At 38.8% G+C, this 24,726-nt stretch overlaps 1 protein-coding gene across 1 annotated transcript in view; it reads left to right on the plus strand.

Annotated features, from left to right (window-relative positions):
- The window catches only part of LMO7 (LIM domain 7), a 192,898-nt gene that overhangs the window by 146,808 nt on the left and 21,364 nt on the right, over positions 1-24,726 (plus strand). The window contains exons 11-17 of the mRNA XM_077761210.1: positions 381-410; positions 7,546-7,663; positions 10,118-10,260; positions 11,586-12,018; positions 13,771-14,082; positions 22,811-22,925; positions 24,181-24,342. Of these exons, the coding sequence (XP_077617336.1) occupies positions 381-410; positions 7,546-7,663; positions 10,118-10,260; positions 11,586-12,018; positions 13,771-14,082; positions 22,811-22,925; positions 24,181-24,342 (1,313 nt within the window). The remainder of the gene's footprint in view (positions 1-380; positions 411-7,545; positions 7,664-10,117; positions 10,261-11,585; positions 12,019-13,770; positions 14,083-22,810; positions 22,926-24,180; positions 24,343-24,726) is intronic.

Raw genomic sequence — 24,726 nt, forward strand, 5'->3', positions numbered from 1 at the left:
TTTTACCTGTAGGTAATTATAGTCATAATGTGTCTGCAGTTATGTGTTATGCAACTTGCCATTTTGATGTTTAGCTTGTTCAACTTTGGGATGGACAAATACAAGGCTGATTAAAATCAATAGATTCAAATCTAACATTTTATTCCTGGCAACAGGAGCTTTTTGTTATGGATTTGTTGGTTCAGGGTAAATTAGGAGACTGTTTATCTTGCTTAATTTGATTCCTTGAGATACGAGATCAATTGGAATTTGAGACATTACAATGTTATAAAACCTTTTGAGATTTGTCCATCTCAGGTTAGAATCTTAAAGTTATTGAACATGTAGAAACTAACATAACTGAAAAACAACTTTTAATTTTTGGTTTTCTGATTTCTTAGACTCTTTCAAAAGATTTATGGTGAGAATGGGTAAGTTTTTTAGTTTATTGTAAAAAGAAATCTTTGCATATTGTTTGTCATTTGTATAATACGTCATCGCACTCTGTCCTGGCATGCCACTGAATGGAGATGCTGTGTGCTATGCATGTACTTTTTTTTTAATGGGATTTTTTTTCTTAATTTTGCAGCCTAATGATGATAATTCTATGTCCAACCGTGCAGTGCATGAAGCGCTATCTGACTGCAATAGCTTTTTCGTTTATTAGAAGTTTAAAATCCAAGTTTTTATCCTCTTTCTCTTTTTGTTTTGTTTTGTTTTCTTTTTTAAACTTAAGGAATCAATTAAAGGTAACACAATTACTTGCCTAAGATTAGGTATATTTAGTTTGGTATTTGATTGCTACCTAGACCAAAATTCTCACTTCTGGATATTGAGGCCCTAAAAACGGTATTTTTGAAAAATCTATAATGGAGAGAAATATTAGCATTTACTTTGAGGTTGGCATTCATCCAGGTGGTATTACCTATATCCTCCTAGCTTATGGAGAGCTTCATTAGTTGGGATGGTGAATGCCATTAATGTTCCCTTAGTAGAATTTGGAAGCATTTTCGCGATTCCTGATTAGGGTAAAAGGTTATAATATGGCTGTGTTACAAAGCCGAATCAGCTTTCCCAAACAGCAAAAGTTAAAATCTTTTAAACTCTTCTGGAAATGTTTTCTTTTTCTAGAGTAATGGAGAATTAAGAGCAAATGCTACCATACTTTTACCTTTTACTGCACACTGGAGAATTATTCATTCTCCAGAATAACCAGAATAACCAGTGCAGAATAACCAGGTGGCTCTGTCTCCGTATTTTCCATCAGACTTTGTGTAACTTTGTGAATCTAACTGCTAATAGTTTTCCAACAAGAAGAAAATCTAAGTATGTCAAATATTTTAATCTGCCTAAGCCTTAGTAACTAAGTATCTTCCCCTACTGGGATTTATGTCATCTTTAAAAATCCAGTTTTGATAGCACTTGATAATTTTTAGAATTTACTGAAATTTTGGAACTTACTGAAATTAACTATTTAAAGCAATATAGCCATTCTAGGTGTCAAAAGTGTAATTGAGCCACAGGGCAGCTAATTGCAAGCACTTCTCAGCCACTGATTTTAAGAATCCGGCTCCCAGCATGCTTTCAATGGGCCATGCAAAGGCACATTATTCCCTATCCAGCTCCTCAAGTGCTTAAAGCTTTCTCATTGGTGAGGGTGAACAAGGCAATTGTCAGCATGACGCTTAAGCATCTGCTAATCTCAATTCACCCTGGGAAAGCTGTTTTAACCGATAAAAAAAATCTCTGCAGCTTTTAAAATCTCTGCAGCTTCGAGCATTTTAAATGAAAACTTTAAGAATTTTTACTGCTAATAAGGCTTTATAATATAAACAGTTTGTTTTTCTTAAAGAGGATACAAGTACACTGAGTACATGAACTTGGTACAAATGTAAACATGTGCAGCTATTTCAATGACTGTTCATGTTCCTCCTTAGGGATAGACTGTATGACTGGGTTAACAAAAGAGGAATGAAACCCAAATGTCAGGTTCAGAAAGCTAAGGATTTTTCTGGGCTAGAGCTAGCTAGCAGCAGCGAATACCTTCTGTAGACTATTTCAAGATTGTTGCTAATGTGTGGTTGGTACAGTATTTGTTTTAATAGCTTGTTCCCCTTACAGTTTAGAGCCAAGGTAACACATATAAAGCAAGGTTGTCTGTAAATTGAGACTGAGGAAAGTAATATGAATATGTCTTCAGAAAACTAGAGTGTGTTTTATACCACTTGTAATCAAAACCTTTTACATGGAATTACCCCCCCCACCCTGTGTTCTGTCAGTTGCCAATAATTTCCTTAAACTGATTTGCTGCGATGAAAACAAAAAATTGGAATGAGTATAGGCATTTAATCTAGAACTTGTTTCCTGTGGATAACCATGTTTGTAAATGATTATCCACAGGAAACTAGAGATATTTCTTCATGATATTTCTTGGACAGTATGTATGTGGTTGAGCTTAGACTACTTACCTGGAAAATCATTATTGCTCACCATCCTGTGATTGAAAAATGCCTGCCTGTAACATGAATGCTTTCCTTTTCGTAAGACAGGTGAAAGAGAAATGTATATTCCCTTTGAAGTCTTAGGTTGTTCATTTTTGGCTTGCTTTTATTCGGCATTTAACATCTGTCACTTTATTTTTGATGCTTTATATGTGGCAGTCATTTCCTCATGTGTGCTTTTGTGTTGCATGGATTTGTATGGTTCCATGACTTTTGAAAATATGGTTGTGATGCCTCTTGGCTGAAGCTGTGTTAATGACAAAGCTGTTGTAAGGGTATATAGCTATGAGCCGTTAAATCTACTGCCAGTATCAACAAGAAATGAAAACTGATTCAAGGTGAAGTTATGATCAAAGACAACTAAGAGATACACATTTCACTTACGGACTTTGGACAAAAGATTCTATAGAACTGTAGAGACACCCAAGACAACAAAAAGTAAAGGACAATACAGTTGATGTGAGTTTCTGGGGATTTTGTCCCTAGGGGGATGTTCAGCAGTGTCTGCAGACATTTCTGATTAGTTACATTGGATGGTTGGGAATGGAGTATTGCCACCAGCACCTAGAGCTTTTATAACCTGGGATGCTGCTAAATTGTTCTGTAAGACGCAGGACAGCCTCCTACAATAAATAATTTTCTAGCCTAAAGATATCAGTAGTGCTGCTATAGGGAAATACTGATTTACACTATCAACCTATAAGTGAAAAGTTTCTTATGTTATCATTCTAGTTTGTGGTCATTCTAAAGCCTATTACCCAGGTTTTGGTACTAATTATGCTTCACAGAATTCCTAAAGCACCTAATGTGAATGTATTTAAAAGTGCATAAATAAATGTATTCCTCTCTTTGCTTGAACGTTCAGGACTCCAGGGACCCAAAGCTTAGTATCATGGAATTTCTACTTGCTGTTTAAGGCAGTCAGTGATTTTATATTTAGGAAATTTTGCTACTAGACTATCTCCAGTTCTTAATCTCAATTCTGTGAGGTAAAAAGGTTGGTATTAGATGATTGTAGAGACATGAAGAGACACAGCTACTGTAGCTTTCACAAGGACATACTTAGATCTAGTGACTGGTAGACCCAGAGTAGGGCATCATTTAATGAGATAATGCATGTGGACCAGTTGGCAGTGTTGCTGGCACACAGTAAGCCCTCTGAAGTGTAACGTTATGCTGTTAACTCTGAGAAGGAAGGAAAGAATTCTTCACAATCTGGCTGAAAGACTTCTGCACTCAAAAAGTTCTAGATTTTATCAGTGTGGCCTGGGGTGACCTCTCTAATCTGAAGCTGTTTGGGGAGTTAGTTTTCAAGAGATCCTGTGCAGTCATGTTTGCCTTAATAAGAATCATTGGTGTGTAACACCTGATGATTTTTAAAATACGATCAGTATAACCTTCCCCTTTTTCTCATAATAATCCCATTCTTGCTTAAGAGCTGGGGACCTGAAGCTCAGAGAAGCTAAGTGATGTTAGGTTAGGAAGAAAGTTGGTGCCACTGCTAGACCTGGAACCCTCACCCCAGCCTCCCATGCCTGGTTCAGCCTGCATAGAATGTGTTCGGGCTTTATTGGGGTCACTTGACACTCTGGAGAACAAAGGGAACTCCCATTTCTGCCTTACGCAGTGATCAGCCTCCTCTGGACTGTGGCTTACTTGGTTCATATTGGTGGCCTCCTGGGTGCCAGGCTCTGTGCTTTTAGCTTCCAGGAGGACGATGTAGCATCTGCTCATGGTGTTTTCTGAAAAGACACCTGTTAAGGTTTTACAGTGCCAGAGGATGAAAGCTAAAAGAACATATATGGCCATTTCTGGGCCAGCTGAGACCATCCAGCCTTCCCTCCCACCAGAAGATTATCGGACTCTTAACATATCCATGTTTGTTCTGGAACATATGTAACCTTATGTGTCGGGTATCCAGATTCCTCTCATGCCTTGGTCCTGAAAAAGTTTTTCTTGCCTCTTTTTAGTGAGTATCTTAAAGAATTAGCACAAAAAGTCTTATTCCTTGCAGTTATAACTTAATTCATTTTTTCAAATTCACATAAATCTGGTTTATATTTAGTCATACCTATTTAGGTATATATTTTTAAAGATGAAATATATATAATTATATATATATTCTATATGTAATTCCTTAATAGTCTTTAATAGATATTACAAAGTTTTCTTTGTAAAACTTTGGGGAGGGATCTTAATTTGCTATACACACAAGAAAGAAACATTGTAAGTTTATTTTGCTTAAGTATGATAAAACATCCATCATTCTCACCACAGATGTTAACTGCATGTATCCTGCGTGCCTTGTTATACATTAATGTGTTTTTCTCCAAACAACATGTGAACTCATGAGGGAGATAAGCTAAGCATGCGTCCATGCGTGCCCGCGTACACACACACACACACACACACACACACACACACACCATATGCACTATAATGCCGAGTGTTAGTGCCAGGAGAAAGGAATAGCGCTAAAGCACTAGAGGAGTAGAGAGAAAGGACAGACCACTTTTGGCATGAAAGAGGTAGGAATTATTATCAAAGTGATAGAATATTCTCTAGAATAACACATTTATGAGCACCTACCATGGGCAGGGCCCTCTTCTAGGCATAGGTGATATAGGCACTGACAGACAAAATCCCTGCTTTATAATCTTACAGGATGAGACAGGTGATATGTAAATAAACATTTCAAATGGCAGTAAATGCTATGGAGAAATACTATTAGGAGAAAGGGTAAGGGATAAGGTGACCAAGGGAAAGGGGCATTTGCTCTTTTTTATAGGGTGGTTAGGGAGGGAAACACTGAGGTAACATTCAAGCAGATGACTGGAAGTGAGAGATAAGCCATACGGTTGGTTGAAGAGCTTTCTGGGCAGGTTGAAGAGCAAGTAGAAAAGCAAGAGTTCAAGCAAGGAAACCAGTTGGCTGGAGCAAAGTGAATGAAGGGGAGCACGATAGGAATTGAGCTCAGAGAGGTGGGCAGAATCCAGGTAATGTCCTAGGTGTTAGAAGAACCTGCTTTTAACTCATATGAGGTGGAAAGAAACAGATGGGTGCAGTGTACACAGATGTAGTGATCTGAATGTAATTTTTAGAAGATCCCTCTAGCTGTAGTATTGAGCATGCACTATTGGGCAGGAAGGTGTAGAAGCAGGAAGATTGATTATTGTAATCATACAGGTGGGAGATATAATGGCTTGGATGAAGCTGGTAATGGTGGAGGTGGTGAGAAGTGGTTGTATCCTAATTATATTTAGAAAGTAGACAGGATCTACTGATGGAATCAGTTATGATGTATTAGAGAAAGAGAGGAATCTGGGATGACTCCAAGATTTTTGGCCTGTAATCTGGAGGATGGAGTTGAATTTTATTGGTGAGTAGATTGGAGGGTGAATAATCATGTTTTTGGTCTATGACAAGTCAAGTTTAAGTGGTCTGTTAGACTTTCAAGTGGAGAATGAAGAGGACATTGCTTGCACTCATCCAGCATGTAGTGTATCAGGGAGCCTGAGGAATGGGTGGCATTTTAAAAAGGCATATATACTGGTGAAGGGCTTTCATGTTGCAACAGCTGAAGAAAGACTCATTGGATCTGGAGGCTAGGTGATAATTTAAGCTACTTTAAAAGTCTAGCTAAGAGTTGGCTGTGTTCTGATCTAGGGTGTTGGCAATAGAAGTGGAAAGAAAAAGACACTGAGTAAGAGGACTTGATAACTAATTGAAAGTAGGGAGAAGGGAGAGGCAAAGGTGAAAAATGGTTCTTAGGTTTCAAATGTGGATGATTGGAAGCAGGTTACACCATTAACAGCCACAAGCAGAAAAGCAGGTTTGGAGACAAGATTGAGTTTGGCTACATCAACAATAACCATGTGTTTAGTGAGTTATAGCTTACAAATCCTTCCTAGATATTATTTCAATTGGTCCTTTTGTAATTGAGGTGCCTAGGGGATATCCATGTAGGTATTTATTCAATAAGTAATTGGAATTGAGGAAAGGGAGGGCCTGGGCCTGGGCTGTGACTTGGGAGTCATTTGCATAGAAACTAACTGAAGTCTTGAGCTAACTAAGGGCAGGCCTGTTATAAAAGAAATGTGGTGATAACAAAATCTTCAGGAAGACAAAGTTTAAAGGCTCAAGAAGGAGGTGTGGAGTTACTTAAATAACTAAAAGTAGAGTCCATTTTAATGAAATAAAACCCAAAGTGCATTATGAAAGATTAGTGGGAAAGTACATTTTGAGTACTCCACCTTCAAAAGCTCTGTCTTCTGTCTTTCATTCCTCCAATATTCATACTGGACTCCTCTCACTACCCGATTTTCCAGTGTAATTTACTGTCCATTCTGTGTGCATGTAGATAGTACACATAATCTTGTGTCCAGCACCCCACTCTGTTCATTGGCTCTACTCTAGAGTGAACTGAGAGCAAATCCTGAGTACATACTCATGGCAGGAATCCATATTCGGAGACATGAAACCTGCCAAAATAAAACAGAGGACTGTAGAAGTCATTTTTGTAACTAGTTGTTAGAAACTACCTGTGTGTGGTGCTTTGAGAACATGTCCAGTGCAGTGGTAGGGTGGATCTTAAAGAATCCTTGAAAAGGAACAACACATTTATTCATGGTATTGAACTTGAGGAGAAAATATCAGGTAATCATTAAATTATTTAATAAGTGCCCAGAAACGGCAGCCAAACCTTAAAAGATTATCTTTGGGGGAGATAGAAAAATACAGATGAGTCTAGGAAATATTTCTTTCTAAAGTAATCCCTTTATTCATGGACCATTCCAAATATGAACATTGGGTTATATTTTAGACTCATGCAGGGTTCATTTAGCCATTTTGTAAAAGAATTCACACTTGAGTGTTAGGCTCTTGTTTCTCATTTTGGAAAAACACCGTTTATCTCTGTAGTGCTATTTCTGTGATATTATCACTAAAACGTCTAGGTCGTACAGCAGAAATTTAGATGGAATTTCCAAATAAAAGCCCAACCTTCCAGTTTTAACCCTAAATCCGGTCATGTGAACCTTGGTTACCATGGGTATTTTTGCCGTAGGAGTAAGTCCATGAGCGATGTCAGCGCAGAGGATGTTCAGAACTTGCGTCAGCTGCGTTATGAGGAGATGCAGAAAATAAAATCACAATTAAAAGAACAAGATCAGAAATGGCAAGATGTGAGTACTTTTTATATTGGGAGATGGGAAGACTGGGAGAATGTACTTATTTGACTCATCCTTTCTTCTCTTAAAAGAAAATCAGTATACTTGAAATGATTTTCCTTGCTACAGAATTCAGTTCTAGAGAAACTGTGATCAACTTCCTTAAAAAAAATGTATATACCTTTTTGACCTGTTACTGTTGCCTATTTTAAAGTCCACTGTGGAAAATATAATGGGAGGTTTATTCTCTCATATTCTCTATGAGTTTTAAAAAAAATATGAACCTGCTTCCTTACAGCATGGTTAACTTGTTAACTTGCTTTGGTTATTTGAATTTATAGTATGACTGTTATTGAAGCTTGTGGAAGGAAAAGACTTAGCTCAAAGTTTAGGGGTAGCAGAAGAGTCGGGGATCCCGAATAGTCTGGGCATTAGCAGGGAGAGGTGAAGGGGCTCTCAGAGTTCATAGAGACTTGGGGAGAAATAAGGAATATAACTAAGAGTACTATTTGGGTTGGAAAAGTAGTTGATAGGAATCAAAATTCAATGTTTTCACAGAGCTGACCTGTATTCAGTTGTTTATTTGGATACAGACTTAATATTTAGCTTTGTTCCTGCAGGAAAAAAGCCTGATCTTTTTTGAAAGAGGTAATTGTTACAAACCAAAGGAGTGTCTAGAAATACAATAGATAAATTAAACAGAGCAAACCCCAAAGAGTTTGAGAACAACTTTTTGGGAAGGGCAGCGTGTTAAAATGAACAGGCGGGCCAGGGATAGTAAATCTTCATTTTCAAAGAGATTAGAGTCTATGAAGAACCCTCTGCCTTGGCTGCATTTCTAAATTCCAGTGTCTCTTTTAGTTGGGAACTCGCTTTAATTATCAAGAAACAGTAGTTCGATGTCACTTTGCCAAAATACATGGTGATGACTTGGGTATGAAAATAACTATTGAGGGGTTATCCATTAAGTCAAGTTAGATGAAAATTCACACTGATTATCCTCTAGGACTAAATGCACACTGCTTTTGTTCTTGTTGGAAGTAGTTTGTATGGGCTTCAGGCTGTTTTTAAACAGGAGTGGCCCTGTCTACTCTTAAAGGTATAAACCAAACTTTTTGGAAAGTTCATGCTGATTATCTTCTAGGACTAAATGCACACTGCTTTTGTTCTTTTTGGAAGTAGTATTGGCTTCAGGTTGTTTCTAAACAGGAGTGGTCCTGTCTACTCTTTTTTTTTTTATGTTTGTTTATTTTTGAGACAGAGAGAGAGAGAGCGCCGTGTGTATGCACACATCTGCGCAAGTGGGAAAAGGGCGGAGGGAGGGAGAAACAGAATCTGAAACAGGCTCCAAGCTCTGAACTGTCAGCACAGAGCCCAACACAGGGCTTGAACTCAGGAATGGTGAGATCGTGACCTAGGCCGAAGTTGGACATTGAACCAACTGAGCCACCCAGGTGTCCCAGTGTCTACTCTTAGAGGTATAAAGCAAACTTAGGTTAGTCTGAGATCGTGGATGTGCTTCTGTTTGGACTGGAATGCCACTGGTAGTTCTTAATATGGCATTTCTGTATTTTGGAGACATAGAAAAGCCTGTACCGTCCAAAATATCTTAAACCCCTGAGTGTGACGACCAGCTTAGGGTGCTCAGCTAATTTAAAAGGAAAATTAAGTTGATTGTCCTTGGGTCAGCAGCCAGCTAGGTTAGACTTCTATTCCTGGGAATATGGGAAACAGATCCACTTGTTCTGTGTGATCTTCCTTATTGCCCTGCCCGGAGGTGGAGTTTGCCTGCTTTGAAATCATGTACTCAAGCCTGGCCTCTCCAGGAAAGCCTTTTCAAACTCTGCCCTCCACTGCCTCAGGTACAATTGACCAGACCCCCACCATCCTGTGCATTCCAATCATCGCTGGATGATAAAGTTCACTGTTGAACTTTTATTGACAAGTCTCTTTCCCTTCAAGACCTAGAGGAGTTCTTTGAGGGGACCCACATCTTCTGTATCGGCATGCTTGTGGCCTTCTGGTTGGAGCTCGCTGTATGTTAGATGAAAGAGCGTGCAGTAATGCTTGACCATTCCAGTCCCAGCTCTGTCCCGGTTACACTTGTGACATCTACCATTTCACTTGAGCCAGATTATTGGAATGACATGAAAATGAATTTGAAACAGTTCCTGACCTTTCTGACCCGGCACCCAGTTAACAAGCATTTAGCATTCTTTGTGAAATGGTCAGGGAGGCATGAAAACAGTAATGGGGTCTATCTTACTAGGTCAGGTTTTTTAGACAGACACATGAGATAAAGGTTGGTACAGAAACACCAGCTATAAAAAGCAAAATTAGGGCACCTTGGCATCAGGTTGGAGTGAATAGTTTCAGCGATGTAATGGGATCCTCTGGCACTCTCTCACTGCTAGAAAGGGTGTGTAGAAATTCAGGTATGCCTGTGCTGATGTGATTTTCTTCTGTCAGGACCTTGCAAAATGGAAAGACCGTCGAAAAAGCTACACCTCAGATCTGCAGAAGAAAAAAGAAGAGAGGGAAGAAATTGAAAAGCAGGCACTTGAGAAGTCTGAGAGAAGCTCGAAGACATTTAAGGAAATGCTGCAGGACAGGTAAGAAAGCTGAGTGCATCTCACGGTTTCAGATACCAGTGCTAGAAATTCCTATTTTATGCAAGTGTAGTGTGATGGAAGGTGTATGCCAGTATTAAACCACAAACAGGCATTAAACTCTCAGTATGTGGCTCTGCAATGAAAAAGCAAAGTATTGCTGTAATAAATAGTGACTTGGATTAACAAAAGAAGTGGATGCTTAATTCAGTGTGCATTATTTCTTGATTTTTACATTGTATATTCACATGTGATATCAGATGGTGCTGGCTATAATTGGTGCAAAAAATAAACTACTTTTCTCCTCTTAAAGTGAATTTAGGAAGGGAATGGCCAAATAAAACCGGGTCCCACTCATCTAAATTGTGTAAAATATAAAGTTCCTTTTCATGGTTTAGTGGTGCGATTAAAATTATATTTTAAAGGAAGACAATATAAATGTAAATGGGAGCGGTGTATTTTTGGCATTGCAACAGAACAGGATAAAGGTCCAATTTAAACTTTCCCATAGAGCAGTTACTGTGAGAAACCTTGGAATATTTCTAGGTCATGGGGAAGGCAAATATGCTTTCAGGATAATGTCAGAAAGGAAATGTGCTGTCAGGTGAAATTAAACAAAACTCCTTTGTGCCCTAGAAGCAAATGGTAAACACCGTTTCTTTCACTTAAAGGCAGTGCAGGTTGAAAGATATTCCCTACTAAACGGGAGTGATGAGGATGTTTCATGAACTTCTCTACAAATGTGAATGGTGTCTTTAATCTGTAACAATTGTCCGTGTGAGTTCTATCAACCTGTATGAAATCATATCCTAACTTGATCTTAATTGAAGTCTGAGTCCTTTGTGGAAATCTTTTATTTTTACTAAATTGTTTAAAACTACGGGGGGCAAGGGGAAGCTCACAACCCTGTAAAGAAAGCCACATTATTGGCAGGTTCAAATTGGTTATCAATTAGTAATATCTACAGTGTGCTAATTTGGGAAGATTTATGAACTTATGGGTAAAGCTTTGTGAAGAATCCCTTATTAAATATCCTTATTTTCTTATTAACAACTCTTTACAATTAAAAAAAACTCTCTGAAGTATTTGAAAGCCTGTTAAAAAAAAAAAAAAAACAACTCCAGTTCTTACAATTTTTTAGTGTGACACTAAAAAAATTATGTGTATTTATCATCATATTCTATTCATATTGTATTGGTTATTGTATGAAGTCAGTAGCCTTTTAATTCTTAGGCTGATTTATATTCTTGTCAAAGTAACCTGTCTCTCTCCACCTCCTTGTGCCAAATGGGTAACTTTATGGTTACGGTGCTCTCCTTTCTGCTTAGGGAATCCCAAAATCAAATGTCCGCAGTTCCATCAAGAAGGAGATTGCATTCTTCTGATGAAATACTGCATGAAGAGAAGCTTTCCCCTAGACTGACCGCGTCAGAAGCAAGTTACCAGAGTGAGAGAGCAGAAGAGAAGGGAACAACATATTCTGCAGAAGTTCCTAAACAAGATTCTACAACTTTTGCAAAAGGAGAGGACGCTGCAGCCGCTGAAATTCAGCTTCCTTCTCAAAGCCCCATGGAAGAACACCACCCAGACCCTTTGTCTCCTCAGCATTCACTGAGTACACAAACCGAGTCGACTCGAATTTCAGCCTCTCTCCCCAGAAGTTACCAGAAAACTGATACAGCCAGGTTAACATCTGTGGTCACACCGAGACCTTTTGGCTCTCAGGCAAGAGGAATCTCATCACTCCCGAGATCCTACACGGTAAAAAAAAAAAAAAAAAATGTTTTCCCAGTTCATTTAGCCTGTTCTCAAGAGCACAATGTTGGTGAACTTGTACAGAAGTTTGAGTTCCATCTACTTGATGTATAAAATGTACATAACTTATGTGTAAAGCAATTTCAGCCAGTTTAGATTCAATAGACATTCAATGCTTAAAATATAACAACTCTGTGAAACAGATTAAACTTTAAAGTCAATGAAAGTAAGGCTGATAACATTTTAAAGAATGAATAAGCTGCTTTCTAAGGCAGAGTATTTTTTTAGTGGTATGTTTTCTCAAATACAGCTTTTGTAAAGTATTAGGTTGAACTAGATGAAGATGCTAATAGCTCTTTTTGACCTACAAACAGCAATGTCATATCATTTAACCTGAATATTTTCAGGTGCCTTATGAATAGCTTTTTAGTTTCCTCTGAATACCCACTTTATTAGAATTTGCTATGCTTGAATGTGGTTATTAAAATGTAATTCATGGTTCTATTTATACTGGGATTTTTAGGAATATTGAAAATGGAATTGTTTGCCCTGAGATTGAAGCAGTAATGCATACCTGAAAGTGGGTGTATTAATTTTAACTCTGTGTCTTAAGATCAGTGTTCAAATTCTTTTTACTTCTGCAAATATAGTATCCTAAAGTCTAAGAAAAAGCTTGAAAAAAATATTCAAGGTAAGGAAAACCTGCCACAACTAGCCAGGAAACTCCTAATCATTATATTAAGTAAAATAGAGATATTTGGTGGCATAAAAATCATATATATACATATATGTACATACATATATGACTCATTACTAACATAGTTGAAAGACAATTTAGAGAGTCAGAAAAATATTAGCAAAATGAATTCTAGACGTAGGATTTATATCAGTAAGATTTAACATGCTCCTACAAATGGGTAAGAAAAAGTTAAGTCTAGAAAAATGGATGTAGAAATGAGTCGCCATTTTAAGGAAGAAGGAATTCAAATGGTTGATAACATAAAACACATTGAAGCATGTTCAACTTCATCAGAGCCAGAATGAAATGTACAGCTTTTCAATCATCAGACTGACAAATATTTAAAACATTGAAAATGTCTGGTGTTGGCAAGGGTTGGAGAAATAGCGATTCTTGTACATTACATTAGGAATGCATTGCTATCATTTTTTTTTGAGAAGATATATATAGGTAGATAGATAGACATACATACATAATATATATACATAAGATACATGTATATATACATACATATATAATTTGTACGTCACATTAAGTTTTTTAATATTACATTTGTTATACATAAAATAACCTTTGGTCCAATAAGTATACTTTTCGAAACCTAGGAAAATAAATATTCCACTTGTAATAATATATAGCTACTTGTTGCAATATTTTTGGAGGTTACAGAAAACTTGAAACAATCCTGAATACATATCAACTGAATACATTGTAGATATCCCTACTGTGCAGCACTCAATAATTAAAAAGTGTAGTCTAGAGCTCTCTTCACCCATCAGAATGATGTAAATGAGTAAGGAAAGTTTCAGAAGTCTGTGTATAATATCAACACTTTTGTTAAAACAAGTCCTTTTCCCAACGTATCCCGTGTCTATCTGTTAGCATGAAAGAACACGCTCTAAGCTTTTAGCAATAGTTGCATGGGAGGTATGTTACTTTCATAGTTTTAAAATATTTAGGGTATGTATTTTTTTAAACAGAAGTTAACAATGCCAAGCTTAAAATGCTGTCCTTTTCAGATGGATGCTGGTTGGAAGTATAACGGAGATGTCGAAGATATTAAGAGAACTCAGAGCAGTTTGGTCAGCACCTCTGTGCAAAAACCTGACATGAGCCAGCCTGCTACCAGCAAGTCCCATGAGAGAGAGGGAGCAGCGGTGGGAGAAGGTGTGATGCAGCTGCCCTCTCCTACCCCCTCCTTCTCATCACTTTCCCAGGATGAAGCTGCCACGTCCAAAGCCACGCTGTCTTCCACATCTGGCCCTGACTTAATGTCTGAGCTTGGAGAAGAGGGAAGCTCACCACAGACAGAGGTCTCAAGATCCTCACAGGTGAATTTGGGAAGGTTCCTCATCACCCATTGCTCTGAAACATAAGTATCTAAATCTGGAAACCATGTTTCTAACCTCTAGGCATTAGTATCTGGGCTGATAATGCAGAAAAAGATACTGCGTTTTAGTTTTAGCACATCTTGGAAGAAGGAGGCCTCTTCCCCTTTGGACTTTATGGATCCAGATGACCCTTGTGATGTGTGTCTATTGAGACTTGCTGGACGAGTCTCTTTAGAGTTTGGCTGGTTTTTCTCTCTACTCCTCATTTCAGCACCTGCTGCCTTATACTTCTAGTGCTCAGCAGTCCCTGGCTCAGGTATAGGGGTCACTTGGAGGGTAATAGATTCAAGTCTAACAGGTAAGTAAGTAATAAAAGCCCCTCCTCAGGGAAATTAACTGACCACAAGGGGAAATTGGTACACATGCTAGATGCTGGTCTCTAGGGACACAACATTTCTTTCCTTATCAGATGAACCGGCTAGTGACTTTTAATACTGATTTAGAAAGTCTACAGTTTTGTCCTGTTTCTTGAATCTTAAAGGGAATATTGAGGCTTAGTTACAGTAGGACAGTTGTGTTCTGTTCTGTAACATTTGGAGTCCAAGCAAATATACCATCAGATGAAGAATGACTGGAGGCCACTTGTAGTTTTTCTGACTTAAAATCACCACAGATGGCTTTTAAGAGAATTACTAGGTTAATGAATGTAGTAGGTTTTACATGTAAGCTAAAAGTTGTTGGTTGTCTAGAGAACAGAAAGCTTTTCTTTAAAAATCCACCCCCTTTGTTAAGCAGTTTGGTAGCTGTATGAACCCCTGGGCAGGGAGGAGCTTGTGTGGTTCTTCGGCTTAGTCAGGCCTTCGGTGGTGCCTTGCCGGAATAGATGTGGTCTCCAAGACACATCATCAAGTATGTACCTTGTCCTAAGTTATAGTAATGAAATAACTATGTGCAATAATCGGGACTGGCATATTTACTACAGAAAAGCTTTACAAGTTTGAGGGTTTTTTTTTTTTTTCTGATTTTGAAGTCCTCTGTTCTTGAGAAAATTTGGGAATGCAGGAAAGTACACATGATGAAAGCCACTGGTTGTCCCCTCATTTAGAGGCAATCTTTGGTAACATTTAGGTATATGTCTTTGTTGTTCCCATGCGTATTTACAAACATAGGTCTAAAAATATTTCTTCAGCTTGCTAAAATCATGAGTTGTAAATTTTTTGCTTCATTTTTAAAGAACGGGAAAGCTATAATTAGCATCATAAGTTTGAGTAGATCAGAACAATCGCCTGTGCTATGCTTAGAGAACATAAAGTACCAGTGGGTGAAGAATAAAAACAGAAGCAAGGTGTCTTTTGTTTTATGGACCTGTGTGTTTGCCTTCACCTTTTCAAATAGCAGACTCAACAAAACAGCCTCATTAATGTATTGTGCACTAGGGGCTCGTCACTCCCTCAGGGTGGCAGCTGACTCGCTACACCCGGGGATTAAGAACAAGAGGCTAAGTGTGATGTGGGGGTGTGTGTTCCAGGTTATTGCAGTTCAGAGGAACCTGAATTAAAATGGCATGGATTCAGGTTTCATCATTAATGGATTTATGCTCCTTTGTCTCCAAGCTTGAAATGGTATCCTACCAAGCAAAAGGAGGCTTTCCCAAGGAAAACAGTTGGAATGCTTGAACACGTGTATGTACCATACGCTGACTTACCTGTCTCAAAGTTTTTCGCACTATGAAGAAAGTTCGGGTACCATCACCTGCTCTTGTCACTGATAAGGAGCTTACTTGCCTTGGGAATAAGACAGCCAATGACTAATAAGTCAAGAGTGTTTGCAACACCCTTCCAAATGTTTGTCCAAACTCTCTAGTTCCAGGTGTTAGGAGAATAGAAAAATCACAAGTAATATGTGGGTGAATGTCTAGATGTTTTGGTAGCTTCATATGTGTCCTTCGGGTCTTCTTTCTCCTTCTTGCTTCACACTTTTTTTAGTAACGCCCTTTCGTTTCTTTGTTCCTGTATCTTCCATGATGTTCTTTTCTAGTCTTGCTTCTACAACCCTAATTCCCAAGCCCTTTCCCCATCAGTGCAAATGCTTTGTAAGTAGTCACATGTATTTGAACAATCTAGCCTGATGCTAGATTGACTTGTAGGAGGCCAGGCTGCACTTGGGCATGTCTCTGCTGCAAAGCCTCCAGAGCCCCTCTGTGGTCTGTTCAGTGAAGTTCAAAGCACTCAAGGGAGTGCTGTGGTCCCTCAAACACTGGTCCGAAAGCCCCTTTGTAATGTTGTAACAGCTGCTTCTTGAGTGCTCACCATGTGCCAACTGGGCTTCTGAAGCTATTTCTTAGTTCTCAGGGACCCTTGTACCCCTGTTAGGCTGTTGTGGACATTGAGGCATGGAATGGTCATGTTACTTGTCCAAAGCCATCCAGGGTACTGAGCGGTGGAGTCAGGATTTGAAACGAGGCAATCTGATTCCAGGTCACCCGCACCACACTATATTGTGGGGAAAAGACTGGGAAGTAGGTGACCTGGCCATACAATACCACTTGCTTTTTCTTGAATACTTAGTACACTTTCTTAAACACATCAGAGATATTTGTTCTTACTGTTCACACATTCTAAAATGGTCCTTTTACCCATGTTTGTCTTGTGAAGTCCTCCTGTCCTTTCAAAGACCAGGAGGATCACTTTCTTCATGAATCAGGACCTCTTCTTCCCTGAGCTGGAAGTGAACTTTTTACTTTAAAGTTTCATTTGCTGAATTCTTGTTCTGAGTGTTCACCATTTCTCCTTCACTGGTATTCTTTGTACCCTCCACAGCCTTTACACGTAGTGGACACTTTTGTAAGTGACTAATTGCACTGACTCATTGCAGTCAGGACCTTGATCTCCAAACCGAGGTATGAACTTGAGCCAGCAGGTAATGTAGGTCCTTATAGGTTCTTTCCCATCTCTGTTGCCAAGCAGGTGTTTCATTCCTCTCTACTCCCTTTTCTCCTCTACTTCTCTTATGGTATTGCTTCTTTCCTGCCTCTTTTTCTGTTCCAGGCTTCCAGGGCAATCCTCAGGGTTACCCCGAGGCAAGGGGAGAGAGTATGTCTCCCAGAGTTCTTCATCCTCCTCCAGTTGCCTCTCAGATGTGGCTTCGATACCTTTCCCCCTGATTGGTCTCATCTACAGTGTTTTGTTTCCTGTTCTTTCTTGTCAGAGCACTCTTCTCCCAAACTCCACCCAGATCCACATTTCCAGTGTTTTTAAAATTGTACCAGAAGACAGATGATATACATGGAAGGAAGGAAGTTTTTGTGCACGTTTGCTTCTTAATCAGCAAGCCTGTGATAGTGCCCTTTTTGAATAGCACCCAGGGCTCACAGCGTCACAGTTGCCTCCCATGCACTGAGCTGGCTTGTCACCTTCACAAGACTCTCCTCTCTGGCAGGGTAGGAAGCAGTCCTGTCCTGATCACTGTTAGCACAGTGCCTGGATCTGGAAGTAATCATTGAACGCTGACAGTTCTGTTGGCTTCAGAGCTAAGTTATATGAGCATCAAATAGGATTCTCTTTAGTTGATCTGGAAATTGCTTAACCAGCATATATATGTAATATTGTTTCCATAGGGAACAGAAAGTAATTATGACACAGTAGTCATGTACCTTGGCACCTCTTAAATGTTTTACTTAATCCTCCCAATGACCTTGCAAACTAGGTGATACTATCCCCACTTTTCCTGATGAAATACTTGAGATGTAAAAGTTACATAACTTGCCCTGGGCTGGTTAAGTGCTTAGGCCACAGCTGTAATTTCTCTGACCCTAATTTTTTTGAAACATGACAAGCTACAATTTGAGAACTGTCTTATGTGTAGTCAAGTCTCCAAATGTTGGTTTATGTTAAATTTGTTGTATCTTTAGAATTTTAGAACCAACTTAAATTGGTTTTGAGGGAAGCTGTATGGTTATTAAAACTTAACATCCCTGAATCTGAAATGTAGAATTTATTAAAGGTAGAGTTGGAAATCTACCCAATAGGTAGTAAAGAGCTACCGGCAATTTTAAAATGGCATGCAGTCGTAATAATTGGCATGTTGTGTGGCTGCAATTCTGGCAGCTGTGTAGAAGATGGAAGGAAAGAAGAGCAGGGGCAGGCGAGCCAATGAGAAGGTGGCTGCATTAGTTTGGGCTATGGTCTCCCCTCTAAATTAAGATGGTGACCTGAAGAGCAATGAAAGGATGGGAGGATTCAGGATAGATGTATGGATTGAGGGCTTGAGAGCACTTTTTATGAATGCATGTGTGTGCTGAAGAGTGGGGGCTCTTGTGTGCAGCTGGTGTGGGAAGGGAAGCAGGAAGAGACCCAGGTGTTGCTAACTTGGGCATCTGGTCAGGTAGTGATGTAACTGACCAACAGTCCAGAAACAAGAGGTGGAAAAGAGTAGGTTTGGGAAGAAGATCATGAATTTAGTTTTGGATATAATGGGCTGAGACAGTAGCAGGGAAGGAGGTTAACTGAGGAAGGCTTGTAGCAAAAATGGGAGACTGGCTAGGGAAGAACAAGAAAGTGAATGTAGGAGAGGAAGTGGAGGAGCACACAGTTGAAACTGAGAGCTGGCCAGACAGATGGAGGAAAAGACGGGGCAAAGTGGGATAGTGGATGACAGAGAAGACAGTTTCTGAAAGCAGGAATAGGCGGTAGTGGCTTGTGGAAGTAGGATGGAGAATGGGTTTGGTAGGAAAGAGATAAACTTGAAATAGGTTGAGTTAAGCAATAGAGCTGGAAACACCACCTGCTCTTGGAATGGAGGAGTGGAGCCAGCAGGTATAGATGTACCTTTGGCAAAGGAGAGGGGCTCCGGTGCCAGAGCGATACAATAATTTGGCGCCACCCACCTATGTTCTCACCCTTCTCAGACCCTGAAGAAACGATGCAAAAGATCATGTGTACAATAATCAAAGTTGATATATTTCCTCTGTTTCTTAATGACTATAGAGCCCAAATCTATTTTGAGTATTTTAATTTTATCAATTTCAGTAAGGCTTCCCTTAGGTTAACACATCTATCTCATTGAAAAATCAGGGAGAAAAGCTTTCTGGCCTGTGAGTACGTAAGATTGACCCTGGTTTCATCAGTTTTCATCTTTGGTGAGAAGAAACTCTGAATTCATCAGATATCCTAAAATTAAATGTGGTCATTGCTACTCTAGATAGGTCATCATATTTTTGTCTAAAAGCTTGGCTTTCAGTGTATACTTCTGTTTAAACTGTATCTAATTTGAGGGAAGTTATTTTTAAATGGCGATATGTTGATAACCATACTCTTATCTTTTCCTGCATAGACAGTGGGAACCACTTGACATGGTTCTTTATCAGTCATCAAGAATCTAGATTTCCCCCAAGAATTTATATTTCTGGTTCTGTCCAGTTCAAGCAGTTATAATTGCCTTATCATCATCTTCTGAAGCATGGAAAGCATGGACTGTTGGTAGAATACTCAAATGGCATGTGTCTTACAGAGATAAATAGGGAAGTAGAAATCCTAACTGAAATCGCTGCTGAATAGTGTATGCTAAACTCTAATTTTAGATATGTTCTCCTACACATCCAATTCGAGGACCGAGGATTCCACAGCAATGCCTACGGACCACCATCATGGGCAAGCCATGCCATTGAAATTACAGCTTGAAAACTGAAATTATAGCTGCTTTTATGGGTTGGTTTGGGAGGGAAGTGGTCTACATAAGATTTTCATTTGAAAATAGGGTTTTGCAAAATAAAAAGCTTGCAGATTAGCATCATTTTGAGAGAGAAGTTCGTTCCAGAGTCAGGGACAGACCAGAGGTCACCTGGTTATTGATAGAAAAACACCTCTAATTGATCACGGGGTTCTTTCCTGCTTTGTCTGTGTATAGTCCTAAGGGCCCACACTTACAGTCTGCCAGACTATCGGCAGCCACAGTAAGGCTGTCCCCTGTTAACTGTTTGAGAGAGGTGGTTATCTGCCCTTTTCTTTAATATGTTCAAGTAGAAGCTTCTTTCCAAGGTAAGAATATCCTTTTGTGAGACAGTTCTTCTGGTCTAATAAAATTGTGAGCCTCTTTCATCTTTAGCTTGAGCTCATTCTCTTTTATCCTATATTTGGTAGAAAAGAATAATGTTCACTTGCCATCTCCCACAAAGTATTCTTTATGTAGTTTGAGACTATTTATTAGAACTCCATCCTATCTTTTATAGTTCAAGATAAAAACCATCAATTAGTATCTTGAATATCTAATGTATCATTTGTCTCTTGTGCCCTTTTATAGCAATAGATTCTGTAAATGGCTTTAAGTCCTTTTTTTTTTTTTTTTTTTTGGATGGTTAAGTGTGGCAAAGATGACCACTTGTTTTCACTGAGTCATCTCTAATGTAAGTGTATGGTAGTTTCGGTTAAGGAGTGGAACTAACCAGTAATTTTTTCTATTCATAGCAGAGTTCTATTCTGCAGACTGGTGTTCATCAGGCCGATTATTAATGTATTCTCACTACCTACATCTGGGTTTCTGTATTTAAACTGCTTTTACAAGCTTTCTGATGAAAACTTTTCTATATTATTAGCTACAGATTTTTAAAAAATAATTCCATACTCAACTCTTGAAGAGTCAATAATTATTTTTCAAGAGCAAGGACCATGCCTCATCCATCTTTTTTTCCCAAGAACTAGGCAGTGGGTTTTATACAGAACAGAAGAACAGAANAATAAGCACATGTTGTTAAAGCCCTTCTGTGTCCATAGAACGTAGTAAGTTCTTGGTTCAGTGCCTTCCTTGCCTTCTTTTTAATTCTTATTTAATATCCATTTTTCTCAGAATATAGTCACGTGGATTTTAAACTTGTTTTATTTATTTTTTATTTTTATTTTTTTAATTTTTAAAAAATTTTGTTTTATTTATTTCTGAGAGAGAGAGAGACAGCATGAGCAGTAGAGGGTNGTTTTCTTCTAGTCTAAGTTCTTAATTATATGGAATCGAGGACTGAAACTAGTATGAGAATTGCAAGTTAAAATTCATGTCTGCTGCCGACCCCAAACAAAACACATAAAATATGAAAGATAATTGAAATGTTCAGACATTGTATATTTTAAAACTTAAAACATTTGTTTTAGAAATGGCTGCGAGTCTATGGCACTGATAATTTGCTGCTGTGTGGTGTGGTGGTGGAGGCTGTCTGTTGTCAGGGTGGCCCCCATTCTTGGCCTTACGGCTGAGGTTACTTCAAGGAGGCTGTGACTTGTTGCTCAGCGTTTCCAGCTGGGACCCTTTTGGCGTCTGCCCTGTGGTTCTTCGGGGTGCCATCGCTCCGCATCCCGCAGCTGTGGGGCGGCTCTGCCCTGACCACCGGATCTTCTGCGGCAGTGGGGCACACATCGCCTTGCCAAAGCTTTGGGTGTTTGTTAGGGGCGGTGGGAGTCCCATACGCTCACCACAGCTGGCTGATTGTGTGTTGACGAACCCCTTGAAATTATGCAGGTGACTCTGCTGAATGTCAGAGACAGCTTTTCTAAAAGCATGGTGGCGTTTTTATTTTTTNTTCAAGAGTCTCTCATGGTTTATGGTGTCATTTTTAAAACGATTAAAATTTGGGATGCCTGGGTGGCTCAGTCGGTAGGGTGTCCGACTTCGGCCCAGGTCATGATCTCACAGCTCGTGGGTTCAAGCTCTGCGTCGGGCTCTGTGCTGACAACTAGCTCAGAGCCTGGAGCCTGCTTCAGATTCTGTGTTTCCCTCTCTCTCTGCCCCTCCCTGGCTTGAACTCTTTCTCTTTCTCAAAAATAAATATACATTAAAGAAATTTTAAAAACTGATTAAAAATTTTTTTGGTATTTTCCAAAATGCCATTTTATTAAAATGTATGATCTGTAACATTGTATACATTTAAGGTGTACGGTATGCTAATTTGACACATTTGTGTATTGTAATATGATTGCCATCGTAGTGATAATTAGCACCTCAGTCACCTTCTATAATTTTCTTTTTAGTGGTTGGAATAATTAAGTTACAGTCTCTTAGCAAGTTTGATCATAATACAGTGTTGCCTGTATTCACTGTTCTATGCATTACATCTCGAGGGCTTATTTCCTAATTGCCAGTTTGTACCCTTAAACAGCCCACAGTCTATCTTCTTACTCCTTCCCTGGGTAATAACAAATGGTCTATAAAGTAAACCCATTTGTATGGCGGGCATATGCCCAAGATTTATTAATGTCCAACTGATTTAAAGTAATGATGTGTGGGGTGCCTGGGTGGCTCAGTCGGTTGAGAGTCCAACTTCGGCTCAGGTCATGATCTCACGGTTCGTGGGTTCGAGCCCCACCTCGGGCTCTTTGCTGACAGCTGGCTCAGAGCCTGGAGCCTGTTTTGGATTCTTGTCTCCCTCTCTCTCTGACCCTCCCCTGCTCACGCAGTTTCTCGCTCTCAGAAATAAATAAAACATTAAAAACATTTTTTTAAGTAATGATGTGAAGAAAAACATCTATGGATGTGAAGATTTCCCTTATCTTATCAGAAAAGTAATAAACTCCTTGATATTTATATAAATGAAAGTTTTACGAAACCCAAGTTAAAAGATTGATGCCCCTAGTTTATCATGAAATAATTCAGGTGTACCTTGAATATAGCCTCCCTTTTTTCATGGATAGACTTTCCTCCGTGTGGGTGCCAGCGACACCTGATCCCTCCGGTTCATATTCGTTTTCAGGATCAGTTCAGTGATATGAGAATCAGCATACACCAGACGCCTGGGAGCGGTCTTGACTTTGGGTTTACAGTAAAATGGGTGTTTTCTGGGATCTTCGTCGCGTCAGTTGAAGCAGGTAAATCATTGCTTTAGCTCTATTGCACTTTCTTCCCCTTGTTATCCTGTGTTCAACCCACCCTTCCTTCCAGAAGTTAGTGTGTTTGATGGAGAAGGAGAAAACACATGTGAGAAGTGCAGCAGAAAGCCAGGAGTGCATCCTCTTCCCCGAGCCTCCTCGGAGACTGATAGTGTTTTTTCCCCTTACCTACTTAATTTTAGTTTTGTAGAGTCTTAGTTTTGTGACCTTTATAGAATTCGTTTGTCAGAATTTTAGGCTTAATATTTGGAAATGGTACCACACAACACTTCACTGAATATTCAAAAAAGAGCTTTCTATGATTGGCTGTGTTTGTGGTGGAGATATAAGTGCTCTATAATAAATTGATATTTCCTGAGCATCCTAACATATCTGTTGCCCATGGAGTGTCCTAAGGATGCTTCTGGACTTTAAAGAAGGAGTACCCCGCCCCCATCCATAGTACCAAGTCAGCCCCAGGAAGTCTTAGCAAAATATCACCACAAGGCCTAAAATTCAAATGAAAGCTACCATCATTAAGAGGAGTTCCTCACTTACATATTTTAGCTATATAAAAAGTGCATGCTAACACTGGTTATTTTTTAGAAATTTAAAAAAGTTCTTAAGACTGTTTAATTACATGATGGTAAGTGGTAATTGTAAACAATTTTAAGCGGCCTTGCTTTTATCTTTTTCTTTCTTTCCTTTCTTTCTTATTCTTTCTTTCTCTTTCCTCCTTCCTTCCTTCTTTTCTTTTCCTTTCTTTTCTTTTCCTTTCCTTTCCTTTCTTTTCTTTTCCTTTCTTTTCTTTTCTTTTCCTTTCTTTTCTTTTCTTTTCCTTTCTTTTCTTTTCTTTTCTTTCTTTCATCCATTCCAGGGTACATTTGGTTTTGGAAGCTCAATTCAAGTACAATGTATTTCACATTTTTAATTTAAAAATAATTTAAAACTTTTCTTTGTTCTTAGGAAGGTAATAATTTTTATTAAATAGATTCACTTATTTCTCCTTTACATGTTAATGAATATACATACTGTAGAATAAAAAATGCCTTTGCTGCTTTGTATATTGTAGATACTCCAATATTTGATAATGTAAAAAAACTTCATGGCTCTACCCTGACTGACAAATTTAAGAAGCGGTTAGTTGAGATTAAGAAGGCATTTTTTTTCTTTAAGTAAGCATTTGGTAGAACATGGGTGTGTTTGTTTGGAATTTTTTTATTATTGGCTCTTTAATCTATTTTTCTTCATTTAGGTAGCCCAGCAGAATTTTCTCAGCTACAGGTAGATGATGAGATTATTGCTGTTAACAACACCAAATTTTCATGTAAGGACACAAAAGAGTGGGAGACAACCATGGCTAATGCTCAAGAAACTGGAAACCTAGTAATGGATATCAGGCGCTATGGAAAGTCTGGTGAGTTGGTTTTGCCGCTGTCTGGCTTTCTAAATTGGGAGCTGGTCTTTGGCAAGTGGTTCTAACAGCTTGCTTCAATAACATTTTTCTCAGTTTTTAAAACTTTTTTGGCTTCAAGATGTTTTGCGGTTATGCTGAGACAAATCTTGAATGATACCTCCTTGAATAGTCTGTCTGAAAACTCTTCACTAGCAAATTTACTGAATTTACATTCTTTATTGACTGATTCATATGCTAGACTGACTTTGAATGCATATATTAACTGAAAGCTATTGTAATTGCATTTGGGAGTCATAAAATAATGCTGAGTATTAAGAATTACACTCTGATTTTACTTTCTCTACAGCACCATAACTAATTGGTGTAAGAGAGAACATGCTAGGT

The sequence above is a fragment of the Crocuta crocuta genome, unplaced genomic scaffold, assembly GCF_008692635.1.
Source record: "Crocuta crocuta isolate KB4526 unplaced genomic scaffold, BGI_CrCroc_1.0 scaffold60, whole genome shotgun sequence".
Lineage (NCBI taxonomy): Eukaryota > Metazoa > Chordata > Mammalia > Carnivora > Hyaenidae > Crocuta > Crocuta crocuta.